The sequence below is a fragment of the Lissotriton helveticus genome, chromosome 9, assembly GCF_964261635.1.
Source record: "Lissotriton helveticus chromosome 9, aLisHel1.1, whole genome shotgun sequence".
In the NCBI taxonomy this organism is placed as follows: Eukaryota; Metazoa; Chordata; class Amphibia; order Caudata; family Salamandridae; genus Lissotriton; species Lissotriton helveticus.
Window position 1 is genome coordinate 478,415,541 of NC_136070.1, and position 24,445 is coordinate 478,439,985.

Here is a 24,445-nt window from a genome sequence, read left to right on the forward strand (position 1 = left end):
TGGTTTCTCAGTAACGCCTACAGACAGTGCTTTGGATTGAGGTGCTAGGAACACATATGAATGAACTAGGTACAAACACACAAGTGCATAAAACAACAATATTAATAAAAATGTATTATATTTCCAAGTCACACTAACCTTTTTGTTCCTTTAAGTAGTCTGCATTTTCTCTCATCCATAATTCAGTTTTTATTTGTGCCTCGTTTTCATTTAAAATATACTGGTGAAAGAAGTGGGTTGTTAGAATCAACAAATGGATACAATACATAAAAATCGTGTTTACTTCATACCCTTTTGCAAAGGTCCTCATAGGGTATTTAGATAGTCTGCTGACAAATGAGGCGGCTCAGCCCAAAGTAACAATATATATTTATGAGAAACATGTTTATTTGAGCCACAACAGAGTTCTACCTTCTTTGATTATAACTGATAAACTGAATATTGACTAACGGATATGAAACCCAGTTGTTTTTGTAATATTCAGTAAATGCCAACATACTATGGACCAATTCTCGGAACACTTGTCTAAAATGTATGGCCTAGCATCCACGTTGTACTAAATTATGAAACGTTTTGTAAACAACCGTTTCCAAAAGTCAAATGCATAAACAGATCACAAATCAAGGCTTTGGGAACCTTCCTGAATTTTGTGAAACTCATATACATATCGTCAGCCTTCAAAGGCATTGCACGGGCTCCTTTTGGTAAACTGAGTAAAATATGAGGCTCTCTGCCTTATACACAGGGATTTGTTTGACACAGGGGGCACAGAACACTCACTAAAGTGAGACCTCTCTCATCGCTCCTTGCACACAAATCCCAGGTTTTAGCTATTTCAACTCATTCGCCAGAAAAAAATTTGAAGTGAAGAAACATGGTGGAAGGGCCCTTAGTATTATGAGGCCCACTCTAAAACAACTTGCCCATGTCCCGGAGGTTTCAAAAGACTCTCCCTTTAGCTACTATCTGCGGTGTTGCACCTTTTCATGCCACTAAATGGACCTATGACCTTTCTGTTCATGTCACATCTGGATGAGAACCCCAACATCTTTACTTGAGATGCAACCAATATCTGGCAGACGCCTTAAGCATTGAACATGTGGGGCGTATGCGCAACCTATGCAACATATGCGTGCATTCGGCACACAGAAAATAACTTGACATTAAAAAGGCAGTATGCCCAAAAGATTGTCAGAGCAGTAGCTAAGGTAAAACAATTAAAAAAAAATACTACCACCAGCACTATAATGCAGTTTGTGACATTAGGAAACGTTTAGAAAGGCACTTGCTACAAATACCTGGCGTCCTAAATCACAACTAAGTGAAGGGACCTGCTTTTGTTTAGAGTGGGGTGGGCATATTAATCTAAATAGGTTAAAAGTGATACTGGGGAGCATACATAACCCCGTGCATGCGTTAAAACGTCTGCATTAATTACTGTCCTACCAGAGTATCATAAGGATAAATCTACTACTTAATATGTGCATTAAGCTTAGGTCGCATAAATATACATTTATATTAGCAAACACTATGTTGAACAAACGCACAGGGATATGCAAATGCATAGGCATTCGCTTATGCCTTGCATAATCTAGATCTTGCTTTCCAAATTTCAGTGATTCGACACATGTTTGTTTTATAACCCTTATCAAATGAGAAGCCCACTATCTCAAGGTTTATGTTTTGCTAAACTCCTACATCTTACACAAGCAAATCTGATATCTGATATATGTGGCATAGGATAATGCTGAAATTCCTTCCATCCAAGCCTATAAATAATATATCTTGTGAAAGCATGTGCATCCAAGGAGTGCATCGAGCTACATAACTACATTTGCATAGATTTAATTTGTTATGACATAATAAACACTGCACATTGTTTTTTTTATTTTCACATTTATCACGTTATTGAATACTCCGCACACCATAACAGGTCCATGTACAATAACAGCAGTAGAACCATTCATTAATACAATTGAGAAAGACAATATTCATTATTACGTATGAAAGTGCACTATCCCCTTCCTTGTTAAATTAGTAGGATATTTGATGTTTAGAGGGACTCCTGCCTATGTTGAACTAAGATTTTTGAGGGAGGGGTAAAATCTCTGCCAATGTGTTACAGTGTATTCAGAAGGTTCAAGCACTGGGGGGCCTAAACGGTTAGGGTCTGAACAGGCATTCAAGATTGAAGTGTGGTTCCTCGATACAGGTTACAGTGGTGGCAACTGGGATATATTCAGGGGGCTCTGCCACCATTATCAGGTGACAAACTAACCAAAAAAGCGACCCTGTGCTTCAGGGGCGACCCTCAAGGCACAGCGTTATCTTGCCTGATGGCGTTAAATCCTTAGAGGAAAATAAAGTTGTAACAACAACGTTGTATGAATGTCTGTAGTTATTTATTTCACTACTTTCATATCTTCACTTCAATTTAAATCTTGAAATGTCAACAAATATAACATCCAATTAATTCTTTGCTTGGAACCCAACGTGAATAAATTTTCAAATGATCCCAATGCATTTTGTGCGTGCAAGCGCACTTCATCAGGGGAATCTGCAATTCAAGAAATGAAGTGTGTTAAAGGGCACACCCCGTGTTCTCATTCGATATACATATGACAATACTGATTACATTATGTTGAAACTTGATTATGTAAACGCTCTGAAATCAACGTATTACTTCATAAACAAGCAGCTGCAATTGTGAACTAAAGATTATCACAGTTCATGAATTAACCTTAGACTCAAAGGATAATGCAAAACAATTTTTAAAAATGCCAAAATGTTCATGCTATGCTAACTTTTTTGGTTAGTTTGTCACACACTCCGAGGTCGAGAGAGTGATACCTCAAGGACACGTGACAAAATTGAAAATTGGAACTTTGAAATAGCCTGTGCTCAGCCAACATTACGGATCTTTGGAACTTCTTGACCACATTAAGGATTGAAGCACGGCACCACATCTTTAAGATGTCGACATACGATGAAATCACGAGACTAACAGATACAAGAGCAGAAACTTTTGCCTTTGAACAGAATGATATATCAAAAATGTACGCACTCATTGCAGAGGACACTACCCCTATTCTCAACAAAAAGAATAAAGACAATAACATACGACAACTGCTCTATCTTACAAAACGAGAAATCAATCAACGACTTCATGCCAGCACCCTTATAAAGTACCATCGGGCACAGCGAATTCCGAGAGGTCTGAGAGTCCCATTGAAACCTCTTTTATGTAAAAATAATCCCAAATTTGTAGAACGTTGGTACAACATTCTCAATAAGTGTTCGCTTGACCTTATCCTCCTCATTATAGAAGAATTATCAAAAGTATTAGAGGATTTACAAAAAGATATCACAGTCATTAAATCAGAGCTACAAGAAATGCTAGACAAAGACGAATGGCAGAAAATTCTGGAAGATACACAGGTGCAACTCGATAAATACGCAGAAGAGATAAACGAACGTAAGATTCGTAAATATAGACGAGACACATTAGATTACAAAATGGGTGAAGTTTACTCATGGGCGGAGGTATATGCAAAAAGGCGCCAAAACAAACCCCAGACTAATACATCAGAAACTGAAACCTCATCCTCGGAAGGAGAGAACCGTAGACCACCGGCGCAGAATTTGAGACGTCAACCTGGATCTAACAATATGGAACAAGCGTCTACATCAAACGTCCACCCTTCCTCTATAACAGTGCCTTTTTTAGAGGCAGGCCCAGAACAAATTAGCGACCCAGGAGGGGGAAAAGACGTAGGTCCACAAACTACAACTCCACCAGTTCAACCAGCCAAAGGCAGGAAAGGGAAGAAACACTAGATGAAAACTCACTAGTGATCAACATTTCCAAACATATCTTATCTACAGCTGAAATTAAAACCCTACAAAAAGGTACGTCATTTGTACCGACACATCACACCAACCAACTTAAATTGGACATCAGTGTCTTCAAATTGATGCGCAACCTTCGATTACGCCATTTCTTTGAGAACATTGTAAAACCTGGAGAGAGAGAATCTGATAAAGAACTCAAAGAACTGAGACCAACCAGCATCAGGCCCCACTGAGTCACAAAACTCTAGATCTGTTTGAAAATCTCGTCAAGAATGACATCACGGGGGGGGCGTGGCTTGGAGGGCGAAGATGGCGGTCGCAGCTTAGAGGAGCTCCCGCCGGCCCGCACATTATCCGTTCCTTATCCTGGCCCCCGAGCCCGCTAACCGCCCTACCTGTGTGCAGTGTGTTCCGGGTGGCGCCCAGACCTCTCCGGTGTGCCGCCCCGCTCCCTCTGCCGCTCCAGTGTCCCGAGATAGTCGGCGGCGCGGCGCGGCCTGTTGTCCACGAGTGGAGCCGGGGCCTCGATTTTCGGGGCGGGAGGCCGACGGCCGGTGGTCGGGCCGGTCGGCGGATTCCCCGCCCGGAGACGGCGGCGCCGGAGCTAGCGAGACCCACTGTGGGCACCTGGGGAACCGGAGGCTGTGCTGAGGCGATCCTGCGACGGCGTGGAGGTGCCGTGGCCTGTGCAGACCCCGGGCAGCCGGGGCCTCGAGTTTCGCGACCCCGGGCTGGCCCGAGCCCGGATGACGGGGGGTCGCTGAGGCTCACTCCTGGTGTTGGTGGAGCACCTGCTGTGCCCGGGGACCACTGGTCGCGTACAAACAGGAGACCGAAGAGGTGGATCGCAGCTGGGGTCCGGCTGCCCGGTGGCCTAGCGCTTGCTGGTAACGCGCGCCCTGAGACGCACCTCCCTTGGCCTGGTTCCGGAGCCGCTTGGGGCCGGTAGCGTGACTGAGAACATCCCTGCTGGAAGCTGCCTCGGGCACTGGGGCTCCGGAGTGGAGCTGCAGCCTGCCGGGCCCTGGGGACGCCGGGGCCTCAAGTTTGGTGAACCCCAGCCGGGCGGCATCTTCCTTAGCTCCTGGACGAGGGGGTGAGCACCGTGCGGCTGGTGTGCTGGAAGATCGAGCACAACGTCGGATTTGGAGGGCTAGGCCTGATTGCTGTGCTGGATAGAGTGGGGCATTGACGCTGTATGGGGCCGCCCATCTGAACCCACGAACGCGCCTGAAGAGACGAGCCTGCTGCCCGGGTGGTGACCGGGAGTCATCCACGGATAGTCCGCAACACACAGTGAGTGCCCCCCCCCCCTCTCCTCTGGTGGACCTACTACTAAGGCGCAGTGCAGAGACTTGTGGCCCGTGAAGTGATCTGGGCTATTCCGTATTGCCTGCCTTGTATCTGCTGCTGAGAGACACAGGTGGGGTGTGGGGTGGCCAGAGGGGCCGGCGGGGCTGGACGCCCCGGTGTCTTGAGACTATACTGTGCGTGCCCTAGCTCGCGGGTCCTGGGGGAGATCCGGACCGGGACATTGGGAACTCAGAACGGGCGAAGAGACTATCCTGCTTTGCACCTCTACAGGGGCTTGCCGCCCGGGGCTTAACTACGGAGCCCGTGATCTGGGGGTGCTCGCTGGGGACGGTGTTCAGGCTCTGAAGGTATCTCCTTGGTCCCCCGAGTGAACTTTGCTATCAGATTGCTGTTGGCCGGAGGCCCGCCACAGGGACTGAGTGGCCCTCCTCATTACCGCTAAACATGACGAGAGGTGGGGGCGGCACTGGTTCCACCAAACAAGGACCGATCGATAAATTCACGGGTCCCAGTGGAGGATCCGGGGCCTCCGGAGGTGGTCAGGGCACAGGTCCTGATAATGCGGCCCTGATGGCCGCCATTACACAATCTAGAGACATGCTTGATGCCAAGATTGGTGCGGTTGGAGCCGATGTCATGCTGCTGCGTCAAGACCTCCGCAATGCTGTAGCTCGCATCACCGAAACGGAGACTCGGATTACAGGAGTAGAAGACGATGTGGTGGCTCTGAAGAAGAAGGTGGAGGATATGGCCAGGATCCAAAGAGGGCTGGCGCTCCGCGTCGAAGATGCAGAAGGGCGGGCGCGAAGAAATAATCTGCGCTTCGTGGGCTTTCCAGAGGATTGCGAGAAGGGGTGCATGGATGCGTTCTTGACACACTGGTTGGAGAGTTGGCTTCCTCCGGACGTCCTGTCGCGCTGCTTTGTGGTGGAGCGCGCCCATCGGGCCCTGGTGCAGAAACCACTGGTAGGAGAGCGGCCGCGTCCAGTCATCGCTAAAATCCTCAACTTTCATGACAGGGACGCTATACTTCGAGAAGCGAGAGCCAAGGAGGACCTGTTGTTTGAGGGTCACAGGATTATGATTTTCCCGGATTATACCAAGCTGGTGCAGCAGCAGCGCCGGTCCTTCCAAGATGCGAAAGCCAAATTGCGTGGTTTGAAAATCCAATATTCACTGTTGTACCCGGCTCGTCTGAGAGTTGTGTTCCAATCCAAGACTCACTTTTTTGATACCCCGGAGGCGGTGTTTAGCTGGACCGACGAGACAGTCAGGATCCGACCGAATGCCCAGCCGGGCCTGAACCCCGGAGCATCGCGTGGGTCGTCACAGGAGAGAGGCGAATCTTCCAACAGGAGCAGGAGACACAGGAAGTCTCGGTCACGGCGACGCTCCCAATCCGGGGGTGGCCAGCTGGATGGTGCACAGTCAGACACTGCTCAATCTGGAACTGGGACCTGAGGGCCATGGAGCCCCATTCTTGCCTCCCAAGCGACATTTCGTCACTAGCCTATGCTGGTGGCCATGGGGGTAGCCTCACTGATTGATGGGCAGGCGCGTGGTGTGGTGAGATCTGGGCCATGGCGGGGCACAGGAAGGGCGTTGTACCTGTTGTGGTGCTGTCCCGCTGCGCTTAAGCGGCGGGTCACATGTAGTCAATGGGGCTCGGGGTACTGACCCATGGGCGGCCTAGTCCTCTCACGTTTGAGGGGGGGCCCTAAGGGGAGGTACTGTTAGTTGGGGAGAGTAGTGGGATCCATTGGTATGGGTGGCTTTAGGCGCTCTGTTCTGGGCCTGAAGCTCCTCATGCCGCGACAGATACTTCACTGTTCCATGAGGTATAGGGGTGGGGGAGGGGGGATAGGCGGAGGTTGGGTAGTTGGGGGGGTTGTGTTAGGGGACAGGGAAGGGGGGGGTACGGGGTGGTTGGACAGGGATGCACGTGATTTTTGCTGCTGTGATTTATGTAATACAGGGTGCTTGGGCTGGGTCCTGGGGTTTTTGGAAGCTCTCCCACCGTGACTATGGGTGATTCCCCGGAGAAGGCGCCTGTTAGTGGCTCCATGCGAATCCTTAGTTGGAATGTCAGGGGAATGCTGGACAAAATTAAGCGAGGGGCGGTGCTGCGCTGGGGTAAGAGGGACTCAGCGGATGTCATGTTATTGCAGGAGACGCATATGTTGGGGACGAAGGTGCTGAGTTTACAGCGGTTTGGCTATACCCAGGTGTTCCATGCAGGTTTTGCCAGGGGATCGAGAGGGGTAGCTGTCCTCATTCATCGACGACTGTCCTATACTCACGAACGCCATTGGCTTGACCCTCAGGGTCGTTATGTGTTTGTTAAGGGCATGATAGGTGTGGAACCGGTAGTATTCGGCAGTGTATATGCTCCCCCACCTCTGCAATGGTCTCTGGCAGAGCGTCTGTTTGAATTGTGGGCTGAAATTCCGGACTGCTTGGCTGTGATAGGGGGCGATTGGAATGACGTAGTGGATGTGGGTCTGGACAGACAGAGAATGCAAGTGGCCGCAGTGGCGCCGACCCCTACACGTCTGAAGGCAATGATTGATGGGTTGGGCTGGGTGGATGTTTGGAGACATCTGCATGTCAGGACGCGTGAGTACACGTATGTGTCAGCAGTGCATGGCTCCTTCTCCCGGTTAGACTGTGTGTTTGTCCCAGGGGCCTTCCTCGATAGGGTGAAGCAGGCCGTGATACAACCTCGAGGGCTGTCGGACCACTCCCCGGTCGCAGTACGGATCGAACTACGCAAGCCACTCCAGCCGTTCCGTTGGCGGATGTCTTCGTGGCATCTCCAACAGACAGATTATACGACACACATGCGCGGAGCAATAGCCCAATATTGGCAGGAAAATTTGACCGAAGGCGTAGATAGGGGGACGGTCTGGGAAGCCATGAAGCCCACGTTGCGGGGCGTAGACATCGTCTGGTGTGCTGCAGCCCGTCGAAAGCGCCAGGAGGCCACGGTGGCAGCTGCGGTTAAGGTGAGAGCATTTGAGGAGCGGTGTAGGGAAGATAATGACGATGTGGCGCTCAGACTGCTCCTACAGGCGCAGCAATCATATGCCTCGGTCCTACTGGACGAGGCTCGACAAGCCTGGTTGGCCACGCGGAGCAGGGTGTACCAGTGGGGCGACAAGTCCCTCACGATGCTCCACCGGTTGTGCCAACAAACTCTGCAGCCGATCTCTCTACCGGGCCTCACGGACGGGGAGGGAATTGTCATGACGGACCCCGCTGCCCTGGCGGCGAGCTTTGCTGACTACTATAAGGTACAATACGCCCCACGAGATAGTCTCCCACCGGAGGCGATTGACAAATTCATAGCTGACCTCCCTCCCAAGGCGATATCAGATGAGGCCAGGACAGCTCTAGACCTTCCCCTATCGGCGGAGGAACTGGGCGACGCGCTGGGACAACTCAACACTGGTAAGGCGCCCGGGCCGAGTGGCTTTCCCAGTGAATTTTACAAGAAATTTCACTTGCAGCTGGGACCGCACTATCGACAGGCTTTGGAAGCAGCGCGGGAGTGTGGTAGCTTGCCGGTGGACTGGCGTCAGGCTGAGATTGTGGTATTCCAGAAGCCGGGCAGGCCCCCTGACAGGCACGAGTCGTACCGCCCGATATCTCGAATTAATTTTGAAGCCAAATTATTGGTTAAGGCGTTGGCGAATCGTCTCCTCCCATACATGACGGATCTGGTCCACCCGGATCAGGCGGGCTTTATGCCGGGCAGAGCGACGAGACAACATCAGACGGGCGCAGGTGGCGGTAGATGCGATGGGGGCGACTGAGGAGCGGGCGGCGCTCCTGCTTGCGGACATCGACAGAGCGTTTGATTCTGTCAGCTGGACTTACCTTTTTGCTCTATTACCGCGCCTCAATTTAGGTCCAGTTTTTGTCTCATACGTCAAGCTGCTATACAATGACATCACCGCCTCGGTACGTGTTTCGGGGGCCATATCGGAGAGGTTTCCGGTTGCTAGAGGGACCCGGCAAGGGTGCCCTCTATCCCCGTATCTCTTTGCGTTGGTCATGGAGCCACTGGCTGCGTGGGTGCGCATTGACGCGCAACTTCGTGGCTTTGTATGGGGTGCGGGCCTCACAGACAGGATCGCGCTATATGCGGATGACGTCCTTTTCTTTTTGACGGACCTTGATCGTTCGGGCCCGCGAATTTTCGAGATACTACGCATTTTTGGTGACGTCTCGGGACTCTACCTCAACCCGCGCAAATCGACTCTTTGGGTGCTAGGGGGCCGGCCCGAGGTGTCTCCTTGGGCGTCGGATCTGCAAGTTGCGATTGGCGGATTGAAATATCTGGGAGTTTTCCTATCAGAATCTGCTGCCATTGCGTGGGAACGTAACATACAACCGGTATGGGACAAGGTTCAATCAGACGTCAAAACGTGGTCACGCATGCCTCTTAATATTTATGGCAGGTCTGCAATTTTTAAGATGGTGGCCCTCCCTAGACTATTGTACCAACTACAAAATCATCCGCACAGAGTGGACCCGCAGTGGTTCCGTCGTGTGAATTCATTGCTAGGCCGCTTTTTATGGGCTGGGGGCGCGTCTAGGGTGGCATTGCGGACCTGCTTTTTGTCCACGTACTGTGGAGGTCTCGCAACATCAGACATCTTGTCATACTACCAAGCCTCTCATTTGTTGGTTTTGAATGAGTGGTGGTACGGTGGACGTGACGATCCAGCATACGCCCTAGAACATTTTCTGATGGGAGATGCCACGCTCCATACACTCCTATATTCGGCGGGGCGGCGGAAGAAATTGCCGCGAGCGACTCAAGTAGTCTTCCTGATTTGGAGACAGGCACTGCGTCGCATGGGCTGGTGGGGACGGCTGACGGCCGAAACTCCACTTTGGAATAACGGACGGCTCCCTGCGCTGGCCTCGCTGCAGGGGTTTAGTGGCTGGGACTCCATAGGGATCTCGTCGCTTGGCCATGTCCTCACCGGGACTACTCTTAAATCCTTTCAAGCACTCAGCACAGAATTTGACATGCCCAAGACCCAATTTTTTAAATATCTACAACTTCGTCATGCTCTTGTGCCGAGTCTGGTAGGGCTGGACCGGCTTCCGGAGTTTAGTCCCGTGGAAGCTAAGCTGTTCATGGGAGACCTGGGAGATAAAAAAGTCTCAAAAATCTACCAAACGCTGGTCACTCACTGCTCCTCTTCCCTTATGTCGTTGAAGGCCTCCTGGGAGGTGGATGTCGGTCCGCTGGATGAGGATGACTGGCGGGAGGCGCTAGAATCCCCCCGGGGTGCGGCTATTGCAGTGAGATTGCGGTTCATTCAATATAAATACCTGCATCGGGCCTATTACACCAGAGAGAGACTGTGGAGGGCGGGCCTTATTGCCTCCCCAGACTGCCTGCGCTGCGGGACCGAGAGAGGCACGTTGGTGCATACAGTGTGGTCATGTGTGGGCCTGGTCCGGTTCTGGAGTGGAGTGTGGGACTGCCTATCGGAGGTGCTGGGATGGGATCTCCCCCGTACACCTAGGTTGGGTCTCCTTCATATCCTAGATCAAGTGGGTGGTAATATCTATAAACGCCATCTCCTGCTGTTGGGCCTCGTTGTGGCCAAGAGGGATCTGGCGAAGAGTGACCGCGCTCCCCCCCTTGGCACCTGGAAGGCAGGCTTAGATTTCCTCATGGGGCTGGATTTGCCAGTGTTTGAGGCCAGGGGCTGTCCTCGGAAACATTACAAGATCTGGAAGCGGTGGGCGGACTACAGAGACCTAACTTTGGAGCCTCCCATTGACATAGATGATAGCCTATCCACTGATTGAGACCTCGGGACCTGGATAGCTCCAAGACACCTAGTCGTGCCTTTATATGTATACTGCAGCTGATTATGATCACGTGCACTGGGTTAGGGCGGGATAAGGGGTGGGTAGTGGGGAATGTTACGGTTGTTGGGGGGATAATGGGGCGGGTGGGGGCTAGTTAAAAGTTCAAGCTATACGTGTATTCTATTGTATATTGACCACCGACGTGTTCTCCTGATCTTGGAGGACTGTACATTTGATTGCTTAAACTCCTAATAAACATGGTTGTGAAAAAAAAAAAGAATGACATCACGAAACTCAATTTCAAACAACGCTCTAAACATGCGAACTTATCCAAATCGGAAAGAAACACACTCCAAAACCTAGCTCAAAACTCTGATATCATTTGTCAACGTGCCGATAAAGGTGGTGCCCTAATGATTATGGATGTGGAATTTTACAATAACAAGGTATATGAACATGTGAGAGACAAGGATACCTATTTGGCTTTAAATTATGATCCTACAGAATCTTTTCAACACATTCTACAACAGATCCTCCTTAAAGCTAGAGATTTAGGTATAATAACTGAAAAAACCAGGAGATTTCTTACTACTGAACATCCTCGTATTCCGACTTTGTATATGCTCCCCAAAGTCCATAAGGATCTACGCAACCCCCCACTGAGGCCAATTGTCACTACCATGGGAAGTTTACATGAACCTGTCGGTAAACTCCTTGATACACATCTACAACCATTTGTGGTCAAAGCCAACACTTTTGTGAAAGACACAACGGATTTCCCTAAATAAAATTGATCAAATTGAGCTACCTATGGATGAAGAGATCTGGCTATGTACAATAGACATCAAATCCCTATATACATCGATTCCCCATAACCTTGGGATTGAAGCGGTTGAAGAAACCTTGTTGAACTCCGATCTAGACACTGAATTCCAAATATTTTTGATGGAATTGCTCATATTCACCTTGTATCAAAGTTACTTCATATGGGACAACAAACTATTTACAACTGACTGGGACCTCAATGGGCAACTGTGCGGCCCCAGTCTATGCTAATACTTTTATGAACATCTTTGAGTCTAAAAACATTTTGAGTAAAACCATCTGGAAAGAACACGGATTAATGTTTTTGCGATATATAGACGACATCTTCGTCTTATGGCAGGGAACACACAAATATTTACTACAAGCACTCGATGGTCTCAATCATATCAATGAACGGATTCAATTCACTTACACCATAGACAACACCACGATTGCTTATCTCGATGTACAACTCACAAGAAAAGGTTCTAAAATTGAAACCATACTTTTTCAGAAGAAGACAGATCGCAACAATTTGCTTCATTTTAGAAGTTTTCATCAACAGTCTTTAAAGAATAATCTACCTGTATCACAACTATACAGAGTGAAAAGGATAGTTTCAAACTCAGCAGAAATCCCTATTCAACTGGACAATATGGTGGCAAGATTTACAGAACGAGGATACCCCAAACAAATTATCGAACAAGCGAAAGAGAAATGTAATTCACGCACCAGATCAGAATTGTTGAAACAATCTAAAAAATCTGCACAGACTCGTACAGTAGTGATATCTAAATTTTCTACAATGAGCCAACAATACAAAAGAATAATCACAAAACACTGGCCCTTATTACAGAATGAACCAGACTTTAATGGAATCTTTTCCAGTAAGCCAATCTTCGGATACACCAGAAGCAAAAATATCCAAGAAATGATCAAACCCATCAAATCCAAAGAACACGTGGATTATAAAGGTACTGTCCCGTGCCACAACTGTAGTAATTGCCACAATGTTATTCAAGGCTCCACCATTGCACACCCTATGAAAGGTTTTCCCATCAAATTGAAAGTAAATGCATCTTGCGACACTGCTAATGTGATATATTTGATAAAATGCCCATGTGGATTGGTATATGTGGGAAAAACAATGCGCAAAATCAAAACTCGCATACTGGAACATAAAAGCAATATACGCACAGTCAATGAGAAATCAACCATAGCAGTACACTTCAAAGACAACCATCACAACATAGCGCAACTCAGATTTGTCATTCTGGAAATCATCCAAAAAAAACAGGAACAAACAATAACAAATTGTTATTACAAAGAGAACTTTTGGATTTATTTCCTCAATTCCATGAAGCCGAATGGACTGAATGATCGGCTAGAATTCGCTTGCTATCTTTGAACTTTGAACATTTATCTGCATCTTTATTTTACACCATTCGATACATAGTTATTTATTTGGTTGTTTACATCTGTATTTTTGATGTCTATTTCGAAACTTTATTGTTTATATGTCATTATTCATGTACTAAGATGGCGTCTACTTCAGATTTAGCTCCATTACAACTCCCTCGAGTTTATTTCACCTTTCCGAGATGGCGTTCAAGTTAGATCAATCAGTGTCCTTTGTTTAGTTTTACATCACCTTGCCCACTTCATTTAACAACTCGAGAGCACCGGTCGGGGTAAACCGATTCCATCCATCATGCAGAAACGCTAACGACAAGCTATAGGAAGGTGAGGCACAATTGCTTAAAATATGACCGCCAGGAGCGAGTCGGTGTAATATTTGTACTTCGTTGACCGTATGCGGGCTCTCAGAGCCTTAGCGTGTCATAACTAAGATAGATTACACGCTAGTTAAACGGACGATACACGCCATGCTTGAAAGATAACTAATGTTATAATTTGTTAACAAGTGGGTTATTCCTCTACCATCGCAACGGCATAATATGTTTTCTTATATTTGTGAGTTCTGTTACACATACGGACATAGCATGAACATTTTGGCATTTTTAAAAATTGTTTTGCATTATCCTTTGAGTCTAAGGTTAATTCATGAACTGTGATAATCTTTAGTTCACAATTGCAGCTGCTTGTTTATGAAGTAATACGTTGATTTCAGAGCGTTTACATAATCAAGTTTCAACATAATGTAATCAGTATTGTCATATGTATATCGAATGAGAACACGGGGTGAGCCCTTTAACACACTTCATATCTTGATTTGCAGATTCCCCTGATGAAGTGCGCTTGCACGCACAAAATGCATTGGGATCATTTGAAAATGTATTCACGTTGGGTTCCAAGCAAAGAATTAATTGGATGTTATATTTGTTGACATTTCAAGATTTAAATTGAAGTGAAGATATGAAAGTAGTGAAATAAATAACTACAGACATTCATACAACGTTGTTGTTACAACTTTATTTTCCTCTAAGGATTTAACGCCATCAGGCAAGATCACGCTGTGCCTTGAGGGTCACCCCTGAAGCACAGGGTCGCTTTTTTGGTTAGTTTGTCACACACTCCGAGGTCGAGAGAGTGATACCTCAAGGGCACGCGACAAAATTGAAAATTGGAACTTTGAAATAGCCTGTGCTCAGCCAACATTACGGACCATTATCAGGTGTTAAGTCTAGCAACATTGTGTCAGGTTTTCTGCAGATTTGTTCTGTTGGTTAGCAATGACTTGGCTTTCGTCTTCTGCCCATTTAAGTAGGTTTTTCCCATTGTTATGAGGGGGATCGGCGATGCAGACTTCCAGTTCGGTGGTACCAGACTCTTACAAAGATTGAATGCTGAGTCAAGCAATTTGTACTCATATTTATTTTTCTTTGACTAGGGAATTACACAGCACAACCCTTTTTTGGCCGTTTATTACCATTATCCCGGTTACCTTTTCCCTCCATTCCTTAATTTATCCCCATAGAGGCCATAATTTGGTACTTGACCAAAACATATGAATGAGGTCTGCTTTGTTCCCCTGGATTTATATCGCAGGTGTTTTGAGACATTTTACATAATCGACTGTGGGTTACATTTGTTTGGTGAAATATTATGTTGGATACATGTAAACCTGACTTTCTTTGATATGCTCTTTGGATATGCTGTAATTTGTTTTTACTCTTGGTCCGTTATTGCTTCCTCTAAATCTGCAGTCCATCTTGATCTTAATAAAATTTAGGCATTAGTCACTGGCTGAAGAGCTGAGTAAAGCCTGTTTATACACTTTCTGTACTAGTGCTGTCTAGTTCTAGCACTGTCTCTAAGACTAAATGTGTGGGAGAAGGTCCCTCAGTACACGACCATTTAGTTTTCAATACTTTTACTATTGTGTTATAGATTAGAAACTGGCTTGTTGGTATAGGATATTCTTCCTATTCAGTCTGAAAAGTATGTCGGTCAGTGCTAGTAAACAAATCTTCCGGCGTGTTACTACTAGCCTCTGACCATAGCTGTGTACATTTGCTGTATGCAATATTTGTCTAAACAGTGGCGTGCAACGCAATGGGCGCATCAGGTGGTTTTGATTTGGTTTTTCATACTAGTCTGTACCAGCAGTGATTGACCACTTCCAGTAATATACTTTTCTTTGTTTAAGTAGTACTCTCCAGGTTGAACTCAAGTTCCTCTGCCCCCCCACCAGCACTACACATTCTTCTATGTCCCGTGTTTTTCTTTCCCTTCATCAGGCGCTCCACATTGTCCTCTCCTGCAGACTCATCACCCCAACCCAGTGCTCCATGTTCATCTCGCTTGTACCCATCTCTCCTTCCAACAAACGTCTCATGTTATCTCATCATGACCTGCTCTCCCCCCACCCAGCCATCCATGTTGTCTCTCGCCTGTGCCTTTCTCCTCCATCCGTGCCCTTTTCTTTTGCTTCATTCCTGCCCGCTCCCTGCTTTAAACTGTCTCCTCATTCTTTTTTTTTTTTTTTACAAAAAGCATCTTTGTGTAAAAATATGAAAAACGCTTTTGGTGCTACTTTTTATGTACCAATCTACCTCAGATTGATAAATTAAAAAAATTGCTTTGCTCATTTTGAAAGCGCACATATGCGGGTTTGCGAGCCCCTAGAAAATGACGTGGCTACCGTATCATAGTGTGTTTTTTTTTTTTTAAAGGAAAATATTAACCATGTTGTACAGCAACCTTGCTCCTGTACACCATGGCTAAATAGCATTGGCATAGCAAATAGGTCTAGAATTCAATACCTATTGGCGTTGCCAATGCTATTACCAAAATGCTTGTGATGTGCTAGTGATTTGTGCATTTAAAACTCACAAAAATTATATTTTGGAGTTGTGCTGGGTGACGTGCACCCAACTAAACACCACTGAGAGAAATCTATATGTATCCGTGGGAGGTTCTATACAGTGCACAACCAGGTCATATGCAACGAAGCCCTGCAATAATAGGGTTGAGGGCATTATAGAAGGGAAGTGAGGGTGGCAGGGGAAACTGAGGGCAAAAAGGTATGAGGGGTTATGGAGGTACTTTTCTGGCAAATCAGGAGGATACACATCAGCAAGGTGATGTGTGAAGTGGAGACTCCGGATTTGAATTTAACAATATTTTATGGGAGAAAAAAAGGTATACAAATCGCATTCAGCTTACCCGTTCTATTTCACTGTCATCTATCCCACTTAGGTCTAGTTCACCATCTTTCGAAGTGTCATCTGAAAAACATAAAACGAAAAACAAAAACATACAAACATAAATATCAGGTTTACTAAAAAAATATACATTTAAATCACCGCTCACAAATTTAGTCATTTTAAGTATTATGGTATTTATGTGACACTTGTAGGCGATCTCAGATTCGTTTGTTAACACTTTTCTCACTGACTGACCCATAAGTTCATAACTGGATTGATTGCTATGTAGATTCGGATACAGACTGGTGGACGATGCAAGGTCTGTCCCTCTGGGGGCAGAGTAGTCTGCAGTACTGGGATGCGTAGATTCTGTACAAGCTGGGTGTGGTTTTAGTTTCTATTTCTCAATCAAGCTGGAACAAGCAATGCCAGTAAGTCGGCATTACGAATGAAAATGCAGTTTCACTCATCTTTGCACTCATGCATACAAGCAGCCATTTACTCACCCTTCGACACAACTGCATTAAAAAAGACACAAATTCAACTTATGCCAGACAAATTAAAACAATACAAATAGAATAAGCATGGCAAAGCCAACAGGTCTTGCCTTTGGGAACGGTTGACTTTGCAAATGGATCTAGCAATGCTGTATGGATGCTGTGCAGCATGGATTTTAAAAAAGAAGGCATTTGCTATCGGCAGCCTCAATTTTTAGGCATGTGCACCAAACATGCACGCCTCTACAAAATCACAGTAGCACTTTTTTGTTGTTGTTTCTCGATCGGAATTGGATTGGCTATAATAATTTTTAAAAAGTGGTGCGGACGGTAGTAACTAGAGGTAGGCAGCAAGTGGGAAGGTAATACCTAGTTGGGTAACCAGTGTGGGGCAAACAACAGGAGGGGTATGAGAAGCAATGAAGGGGTGTGAGAAACAATAAAACGGGAGCAGGTGAGGGGAAGCAACATTGAGAGCATGTGGAAGCAACACAGAGGAAGAGGAAATGGGGAGAGAGAAACGCTAGGGGAGCAAACGGTGTGGAGAGAAGTACATGAGCGAAAAAAGAAAACAGGGGTGAGATAAGCACAGGACGGCAGAGAGTGGTGAAGCACATGGACACTAGGCATGGCGGAGTGAGAGACATACATGGGGAAGACAGCAGGAGAGCACGCACACACTCAGAGTGCTAAAAGAAAGAAAAACGTAGCACCAAAAAACAGTGGTGGAAGGACAAAATATATTGCAAAAGACTGCATGTGCTGGCTTAGGTGAGACCTAAAAAGGCAAAAATAGCAGTAAGTGTCAATCTTGAAGTCTGTAAATAGGTTAATTGTGGTTTTTAAGTTCCAGCATGGCCGCCATGTTTAGAACCAAAGTGCTGGCCATCTTGGAATGGCACAACAATGCTACACTATAGAGAATAGTATTCAATAATGATCTTGTGGTTTAGAGAAGTAGGCGCATGCAATGAGGCACACAGTAGATTACATTAGAGCCAAATATAATTATAATGTGTATGTGTGTGTATATATATATATATATTATATATATATATATATATAGCATGTTTTTCAAATATCAGTTCCTGTCACACAGCTAAGAACAGATTCAAACAGGAATTTTAAGAGTGCAAATCATCTTCTCCTAGGGTTTGAAAGAGTCGGTAACCAAAATCAAAATACTACCCTACAAAGGTAATCTGTGATATCTCATGCAACACAATACCTATATGTAGGCTTTAACACAGAGAAATAACAGTCCATCTTTAAACGGCCATTTACTTTAACATACGTTTTTCGCAGTCAGTATGTCAGGCCTACTGCGTTTATCATAACTTTTTTCCTTATTAACTAATAAGGCCTCTAGCTGTTCTCATTAGCTCGTCACAATAACCAAATGAGGCTTCCTGAACAGATTGTAAGCTTTCCCACAAGGAAACCATCAGACACAGACATAACATTACATAATATAAAAAAATACAGTTAGCAAAGCAAAATACTATATATTCTAAGAGGGTGTGACATGGACTCTGCAAATCTTCTATACTCATGGTTTGTCACCAGCACCAAAAACCTAGCCTACCAAGTTAATCTGTGAGATTCCATGCAACAAATTACCTATCTGCAGGCTTTCATATTGAGAAATAAAAATACACCGTCAATATAGAGAAATAACAATTCACCCTTAATACCTATTAGTTTTAACATATACTTTTCACAGTCAATCTACCAGGCCTACTGCCTTTATCATAATTATTCATAACAATCAAGCCTATATCCTTTATCATTGGCTTGTCACCATAACCAACTCAAGCCTACTGTACAGAATGTAAGCTTTCCACGAGGCAACCATCCGGTATATAGTCATAAAAGTAAAAATCGATACCAAATGACAGTTGGCAAAGCAAAGTATTATCTCTCCTAAAATAGCCTAAAAGGGATTATTGTTCTTCATCTCAGCCACTTTCAATTTTGTATGTTGTATGCTTAACCTGAAAATCAAAGACATTTTAAACAAAAATGGATTATTGTTGTATTCTATCCCTGCAGTTTTTTGTCATGGATCACCAACACCAAAACCCTTGCCTATTACAGTAATCTGTGACATTCCTTGTAACAAAATATTTGCCTACAGGCTTTGCACAGTATAAGAAAAAAATCATTCTTGACTTTAACAAATGCTTTTCACAATAAGTTGGTCAGGCCTATCAGCTTTGTCATCTTGTTTCATAATAAAGGGATCAAATCTATTAAATCTAAAGTGCCTTTCCCAATGAAGCCTTTACCATTGGCTTTACACTTTATTTATACATTTATAAAATTACAAATAAATAGAAGAATACAGCTTTCAAAACAACATACAACCCATCTCAACAGGGCATAACAAGAATCATCACAGTGAAACCCCCAGGGCTAGTCAGAGTGGGTGGCCAACACCAAACCCTATGTCTACTACAGTACAGTAATCTGAGATTAAATCTAACAAAATGTAATAATAATCAACTGTTAAAAGGTTACTGGCTTTAACAAATGCTTTTCGCAAATAATAAGCAAGAACAACTCCCTTGATCATAAGTTTCATAATAAGCAGATCAAACCTATGGCATCTGACATAACGTTTCCCAGTGAACTAATCAGGCCTATAGCTTGTCAGCATAATCACCTTGGGCCTACAGTTTTGAGGATAAGATTTTCCACATGCAAACGATAAGAAACAAAGTAATAAAATTAGAAATATACACAAAAATTGGACGGGTAAGCGAAAGGCTATCTCTCCTGAGACGGCCTACCAAGAATTCTCACAGAGCAAACAGTCTGTATGCACAGTTTGTTACAGGGGGTAAGCAATACCAAACCCACTGTCTACTATGGTTATCTGTGAGATTCCATGTAAATATACCTATCTGTAGGCTTTAATATAGCGTACTTACCCACCCTCAAATGCCTACTGAAACATGTGCTTTTCACAATAAATATGCAAGGCCTAGTGCCTTCTTCTTAACATTTCATAATAAATAGACTAGTCCTATAGCCAGGACCATTGGCTTGCCACCATAACCAACTCAGTCCTGCTGCATGGAGTATAAACTTTGCTACAACCCAAAAAGTGCAAAAGATGCAGTCTTTTTAGTGGGAGCATACAAATATGACCCAATCAAACCCTGAAATTAGGGAAAACAACATGTGGGTGTGGCCTAAGCCCCTCCCACAGCTGTACTCTGAAAGCTTTTTTTTCTTAATCTCTTAATTCAAGTGATAGTTGCACAGTCAAGCCAGATCCCAAATTACAAGTAAAGGAGTGTAGCACGTGCATTCCATACTGCTCTCAAATAACGCTGCATTCTGAAGTCTAAAGTTAATGATGGAAGGAGAAGTTGCTGAGACTGCAATACACTCCTCATAACTGCCCTCCTCCTATCTGTGCTGCTGCTAAAGAAAAAACAAACAAATTATCTAATTATCTCAGACACTTTAACAACATTACAATGTCGTGTGTGTGCCCCTGAAAGTTCAAGCTCAAAAAACCTAAACTTTTGGGCTCCTGTTTCAGGCAACTGGATAAATATACAGCATAATTACATCTGTGTGAAATGAAGCAAAAACTTCTGCCCAATCAAAACATGTACTCCTGACTACCAACATGTGGGCTAAGTCAAAGACTCTCTCTGTAGTACTGCTAAATGCTCTTTTTTTAAGCTGATCACATTACATTTGGTTACAGATGTACTGTCTTTTTTTTTATTTTATTATTAATAAAGAACCAGTATCAGCATAAGACAAAAAATTTAACATAAAAATATTGAATAAAGTATATACATTAGGGATCAGTAAAATAATAATGATAATACCAATAACAGATATTATGTACAAGAGTTGGAAAACAGAAAAACAGAAGAACAAATGTGTTGCAGGGGGTTAACAAAAGCGAATAACATAGCTCAACAAAGTCTCATTCATCTCAGCCAATTCCACTAGGAAATAAACCTTCTTTCCAAATAGAAATTGGACGCCAAAGTTATTCACCACGAAGTTTTGTTTTGAATCCCATAGTGGCGAATATTGCAGATTCATAATTAAAGACAGCAAGAAAGTGAGCTAACCACATTTGAAAGCTAGGGGGAAGATCATCCTTCCAGCGAGCAGATAAAATTAATCTCAGTACAGCTGTGCCTATAAATATTAATCTTTGTTCAGTTTTAGTTAAGTTTAACGTGCTATCGTATCCCAAAACATATAGGGTGTCAGATTCAGGAAGTTTATGGTGGAAAATTGTCTCCCAAAATGAAGCAATCATACTTTTTATGAGAAGAAGTTCGGGGCAGCTACTAAACATATGAGCTAATGTCGCTGGGCCCTGAGAGCAGCGTGGGCATAAATCAGTCTCCCTTTTACCCCACGCGAATAATTTGGCCGGGGTAAAATATAGATCATATATTGTTTTATACAATTGTGCCCTTAAATTGCTAGCCATAAACAAATTATTGCTCATATCAAGTACTTTATCTATATCAATATCGGGGTTATTTAATTTCACCGCCCATTTAGTTTCTGTTTTCTCGATATCATCGTTAATATTTGTTAAAAGAATATCATAAAATGTTCCTATCCTAGTTTTTGAGGTAGTACATGCTTCAATTAGGTCATTCTTCTGGAGACTGATTTAGTCCCTTTTTGCTTTTAATTTCGCATGAAGCTGAGCAAATTTGAGAAAGTCCCCTTCAGAAAGACCAAATTTTATTTTTAGATCTTGAAATGTAGTATGTAGGCCATTTACCCAAACATCTTTAACAGTTTCTATGCCCAATCTTTGCCATTTCTTAGCCGTATAATCAAAATCAAGTCCTGAGGTAATAGTGGATTGGAATAGAGGTGTGTATCGGTTTATTTTGCCTATCTGCATATGTTTGAGTATCGGATTCCAAATTATCCAGGCGCTTTTAATAATTTCACCCTTAAATCGTTTATAATAGGTATTTTCAGTCTTTCTTAATAAAAGGCCATTGGCTTCTTGGCCAAGTACAAGTTCATAAATTGTAGGGATTGTGGTGTTAGTTGTTCCAAAAACAAACAGTGATTCATGAATCATTGGTTTTAGATGTTTTAAAAAAGCTGCCCAATGATACAGGATAATATTCGGTGCAGTAAGCCCACCTCTATTGAAAGGAATAGATAGATAGGAAAGTGACCGTCTGATTTTCCCATGTTGCCAAACAAATTTAGATGTGAGCTTGTTAATTAACATAATTATCTTAGTATCTACACTTAGAGGGATTGATCGAAAAAGATATAGGCATCTCGGTAAGATATTCATTTTCAAATAGTTCACCCTACCAATAATGGAAAGATATAAGCCATTTACCCTGTCCAAATCGGTCTTAATCTTATCTATGAGTGGATCAAAATTATTTTTAACTAGAATCTTGGTATTAGTAGACATGATCACTCCAAGATACGTAGCAGTTTTGGCTCTTCTTGTATCTAAGCATACAGTATTATCGGTGCACAATACAATGGTTTTTCCCCGAGTAGTTACCATATTGCAGGGAGAGCTGTTCGATTTCATGCAGCGCTTCTATCGGGTGAGATGTTAATACCGCGATGTCATCGGCGTATGCCAAAACTTTAGTTTCGTATTGATTACATAGAATTGGCTTGATGTTATTATTTTCTAACAATTTTAGGATAAGGGGGTTAATATAAAGGGCGAAGAGTAGAGGTGAGCAGGGACACCCTTGTCTTGTACCTCTTGTAATGTTAATAAAGCCGGATTCTAACCCTGACAATGATATTCTTGCTTTAGGTTGATGATACATGGATTTTATAGATTTAAGAAATTTAGGGCCGAAATTAAGACGTGCCATGGCAACCCACAAAAAGTTCCATGAAACACGATCAAAGGCTTTCTCAGCGTCAAGCAGGATCATAGACATCTGGCCGTGACAGACATGGCATCAAATAGGGCAATAGCCCGGCGAGTATGATCGGTGGTCCCTTTTCCCGGAACGAAGCCATGCTGCCAAGGAGAGACCAGGTGCCCAATGATCCCGCTGAGTCTGAGAGCCATCACCTTGGCATATAATTTGGAGTCCGAATTTATCAATGAGATTGGGCGATACGAAGTCAACTGCTCGGGCGATTTTCCTTTCTTAGGAAATACTATAATACTAGCCTCATCCCAAGAACATGGGGGAATACCATTGTACTGAACACCCAAAAATAAATCCAATAGTAGGGGGCTTAATTGGAAACTAAGGGTTTTATAGATTTCAATTGGCAATTTGTCTGGGCCCGCTGCTTTACCAGAAGATAAAAGTGATAAAGCTACCTCAACTTCATCAAATGAGATCTCGGCTTCAAGTTCTTCTCTAGCCGCGTCGTCTAATAAACTGGTGGCTGCCGAATTATTAAGAAAGCCAACCAGGAAGGTATCAATATCTTCTTCCGAATTAGTCAGTTCTTCAGAGTATAAGTTTTGATAATATCGTTGGAATTGTAAAATAATATCTGTCGGCTGGACATAAGTCCGTCCGCCGTCTACTATAGTGGTAATATTATTAGAAACATTTTTTTGACGGGTTCGTAATGCCAATTGTTTACCTATTTTTTCCCCGCTTTCGTAAGCTTTCTTTCTATAGGCTCTATAGGTTTGAGCGGCTTTTTGACTAAGATCAGTATAGAGTTCAGCTTTTAAAACCGCAACCTGAAGCCATTGATTATTGGCTTCTTTGCCCTGTTCAATCAAGGAGGTGTGTTCAAGTTCAGCTTTAGCCAGTTCAGACAGCTTTGCTTCGTGATAGTTTCTTGTTTTGGTTCGTGCGGCATATTGAAAACTGGAGATCTCTCCTCTTAAGGCAGATTTGTATGAGTCCCAAACTACATTTCTAGACGCACTAAACCGATTTATATTAAAAAACTCCTCAGTCCATGTTTTAATGTGTGAAATAAATTCAGTATTGGACAGTAATTTCCTGTCAAATGACCAAGATCGTTGTTGAGTAAGAAGAGGAATGATTGTAACTGCAAGGATTAGTGCATTGTGGTCTGAAAATATTCTTGGAATTGTTTTTATATTTGAATGTGGAATAAGCGCTCCAGTAGCAAACATGTAATCGATTCGAACCTGTTTTTGATGCGGATGAGAGAAGTAGGTAAACCCTTGATCATATGAATTGTTGTGTAACCACATATCAGTTAAACCAAGATTAACTATAAGCCTCCTAACAGCTTTATATACTCTGGGTTTACGTCCTCGATATTTTGTTTTGGAGGAGATATTAAATAATGGTGGTATTAATGAGATATTAAAATCCCCACACAAAACTAACGGGCCTTGCCAAGTGGCTAATTCGATCTCTAACTCTTCAAAGATTGTGGGGTCATCTTGGTTTGAACCATATACAGTACAAATGGTTATACCACAAGCGAGTATAGCAATAGCCCATCTACCATGAGGATCTGAAAGGTGTCGTATCCCTGATCCAAGATTGTTTTTTGCTAGTATTGCAACCCCCCCTTATATTCCAGGAT

At 44.0% G+C, this 24,445-nt stretch overlaps 1 protein-coding gene across 4 annotated transcripts in view; it reads right to left on the reverse strand.

The window, feature by feature from the left end:
• The window catches only part of BRF1 (BRF1 general transcription factor IIIB subunit), a 1,219,927-nt gene that overhangs the window by 280,409 nt on the left and 915,073 nt on the right, over positions 1 to 24,445 (reverse strand). For all 4 annotated transcript variants that reach the window (XM_078660299.1, XM_078660297.1, XM_078660298.1 and 1 more), the window contains 2 exons: positions 16,438 to 16,499; positions 139 to 220 (listed from right to left, as the gene is read on the reverse strand). In XM_078660299.1, coding sequence (XP_078516425.1) covers positions 139 to 220; positions 16,438 to 16,499 — 144 coding nt within the window. The remainder of the gene's footprint in view (positions 1 to 138; positions 221 to 16,437; positions 16,500 to 24,445) is intronic.